We start from the raw sequence: 2,925 nt of genomic DNA on the forward strand, positions 1-2,925 counted from the left end.
ACTACCCCTGTCTCCTAGCACTACATAGGAAAAGTCAATCTGGATAAACTCTAAAATATATTTCTCTTTTCTCACTTATCTTTATGTATACTTAAGTTAAGCTAAAATGCATGAAAATAGGATGTCTGGAAGAATTGAAAATATCATTATTTCAAAGTATTTTTTCAAAATTTTTAAGTGCCTTAGGAAAATGTAGTGCAAACTTTGATAGACAGTATCATTTTAAATGTGTTTGAAGTGTTTTTATGGATTTTATTTGTTCTTATTTCTTACTGAAAGTGACTTTTAAGGAGAGAGAGAAAATGTGTGTGTGTGTGTTTTATTCAGAAACACCCAATATTTAGCATTATTCTTCATTTTTACAGCATGTGCTGATTGGGGAGAATACCAAAATCAGTCAAGCTTGAATTTGTTTGGTCTTCACCCCACAAATGATTGGGTTGAGCATACAGGGCACCACCACATACAGGTTGGCCACTAGGATGTGGATGTGAGAAGGGATGGTTTTTACCTCCAAAGCGATGGGAAAAAAATGAAAAGAATGCTGGAGTATAGAACATAAATATGACACAGATATAGGAGCCACATGTGCTAAGAGCCTTGAATCTGGCAGACCAGGAAGGTATCTGGAAGACAGTGCAAAGGATCATTGTGTAGGACATAATGATGAACACCAAATCCATCCCTGTAGTGAGTAGGGCCACAGTCAGGCCATAAATGATATTGACTTTGACGTTGTCACATGCCAATCAGGCAATGCCCATATGCTCACAGTAGGAATGGGGAATGATATTTGTCCCACAATATGTAAGCTGGTATACCAGGAAGATGAATGGACAGCAGGTGAAAAAGCTCCTGACCACAGCTGCTATGCCAATCTTCCCAGTGACCAAGGAGGTTAGAATGGTGGTGTATCTCAGTGGGTAACAGATGGCCACATAGTGATCAAATGCCATGGCCAGGAGAATAGCAGATTCTGCCACAAAGATGAAATGCATGAAGAACGTCTGGGACACACAGCTACCAAAGGATATATCCGTGGAATGGAACCAGAAGATGGCCAGCACCTTGGGGGCTGTGGCTATGGAGAGCAGGAGGTCTGCTGAGGCCAACATGGACAGGAAGAGATACATGGGCTCATGGAGACTGTGCTCAGTTATGATCAGGAAGATCAAGAAGATATTGCCTACCATGGCCACAATGCACATAGAACAGATGGCGATGGAAATCCAAGCGTGCAAATCTTCCTATCCTGGGATTCCAATCAGAACATACCGCATATCCTGAGGATTGGTGCGATTGCAAAAGGAAGGAGCCATTGGTGCAGTATATTCCAGGCCTAGTGCCACTAATGAAAGACTACAAGGTTGAGGATTTGGGAGCACTGTCTTAAGCTGAATAAGGTCTGATCAGATTTTTTTTTTCCCAATATTTTCGTCTCTGTGAAAGGACAGTAAGATGGATTAACCAATCTAAGATTTCACTCTTTCTGTTGCATAATTAGTTCTTTCATCTTGAAAAAATTAATAATTGCCATTTCATAACTGCTTAATACATGCCATCATAGTACTTACAAATGTGAACTTATTAAATTAAATTTTCACAATAGCTTACTGAAAAACCCTTTACAATAACTCATGATATAAATACTATTATTCCTAAAGATGAAAAAAAATTCCATGGACTTTCAGCTTCTTACCCCAGGTCCCACTGGATTCAAAGCAAGGCAAGGTAAATCTGAAAGCTCTGAACTTAACCATCATCCAGCATTGCCTATCAAAATAAAACTAAATACAAAAACCCAGCATCCAATTTTTCACTGATTATATCCATGAGGAAAATAGAGAGCTATGAAATTGGGTTGTACTGCTTATGCAAGAAGGAGGGAATGAAGTTTGACAAAACAGATCTCAAGCACTATAGCACATATGTGCTCTTCCACCTTGATTGACCACTGACTTGATGCTAAGCCCTATGCTAGCCATTAAGGATACACAGGTGAATTAAATTGATCCCTGTCTGCCAGTCAATCCATTCCTCAAAGCTGTAGAATGTGACATTAAAAATCTATTTGCAGTGCTAAACTGAGCTGTGTTCTTAATTGAATATGCCTAGTATATGATGAATAAAAATTATTCTATTCCATTTTGGGGTCACTGATTTAAAATTAGAAAATATAATTTTTATCATTTGTATAAATTTATGAGGTACAGTGTAGTTTTGTTATTTGGATATATTGCATAGTGGTGAAGTTGGGGTTTTTAGTGTATCCGTCACTCGAATAATGTACATTGGGACAGGGGTGAATGATAATAAAATATACTTTGTATTTCCAAGTACCACCACAGCAGCAAATAATGCTTTCACATAAAGCAGGAGTGCATATTCCTTCAGTAAAAGAGAGGGGGGAACAATTTACTGATTACTAGTTCCAAAAAATGTGTATAGAAGCGAGGATAACGTTAGGTGAAAAGGCAGGTTAGGAGGTATAACACTAAGGTAGGCAGTAGATAGATAGAAAAATAGGCAGATAGGTGGATGCATAGGTAGATAGTTAGAAGCATGGATAATTACATGGATACAAAATACGTGAAGGATAGGTGGCTCCCATCCTCCCCCAGTCCTTTTTCTTAAATTAAAGCTGGCTGATGTTCTTAGTTTTTCAGGTGGTAAACAGGCTTAAGCAATGACCGCCCCTCCATTTCTCGATTCCATTGTAGCTCAATATACTGACTATTGTATAGCATATTTTGCTACCTTTACTTTTAGTTTTTGTTAAGTGTTAAATATCCTGATCTTACATTTTATATGATTGAAATGTTTGAACCTCATTTTTTGAGTTATATTTTATGACATGTAATATCTACAAGGTCAATTTGGCCTTGCCTTGAGTTGGCATGAGGTCATTTAAAAATATTTTAATAA

The 2,925-nt window shown here is 37.7% G+C and overlaps 1 protein-coding gene across 1 annotated transcript; it reads right to left on the reverse strand.

The window, feature by feature from the left end:
• Window positions 1-346: 346 nt before the first annotated feature.
• On the reverse strand, window positions 347-1,319 carry LOC105822042 (olfactory receptor 52Z1-like). The gene is given in 2 exon segments (XM_012658974.1): window positions 347-508; window positions 510-1,319. Coding segments are annotated over 2 exon segments (861 nt in total). The 5' UTR covers window positions 1,209-1,319.
• Between the last annotated feature and the right edge of the window lie 1,606 nt (window positions 1,320-2,925).

This window comes from Propithecus coquereli, unplaced genomic scaffold (genome assembly GCF_000956105.1).
Source record: "Propithecus coquereli isolate 6110/MARCELLA unplaced genomic scaffold, Pcoq_1.0 Scaffold594, whole genome shotgun sequence".
NCBI classification, from domain to species: Eukaryota; Metazoa; Chordata; class Mammalia; order Primates; family Indriidae; genus Propithecus; species Propithecus coquereli.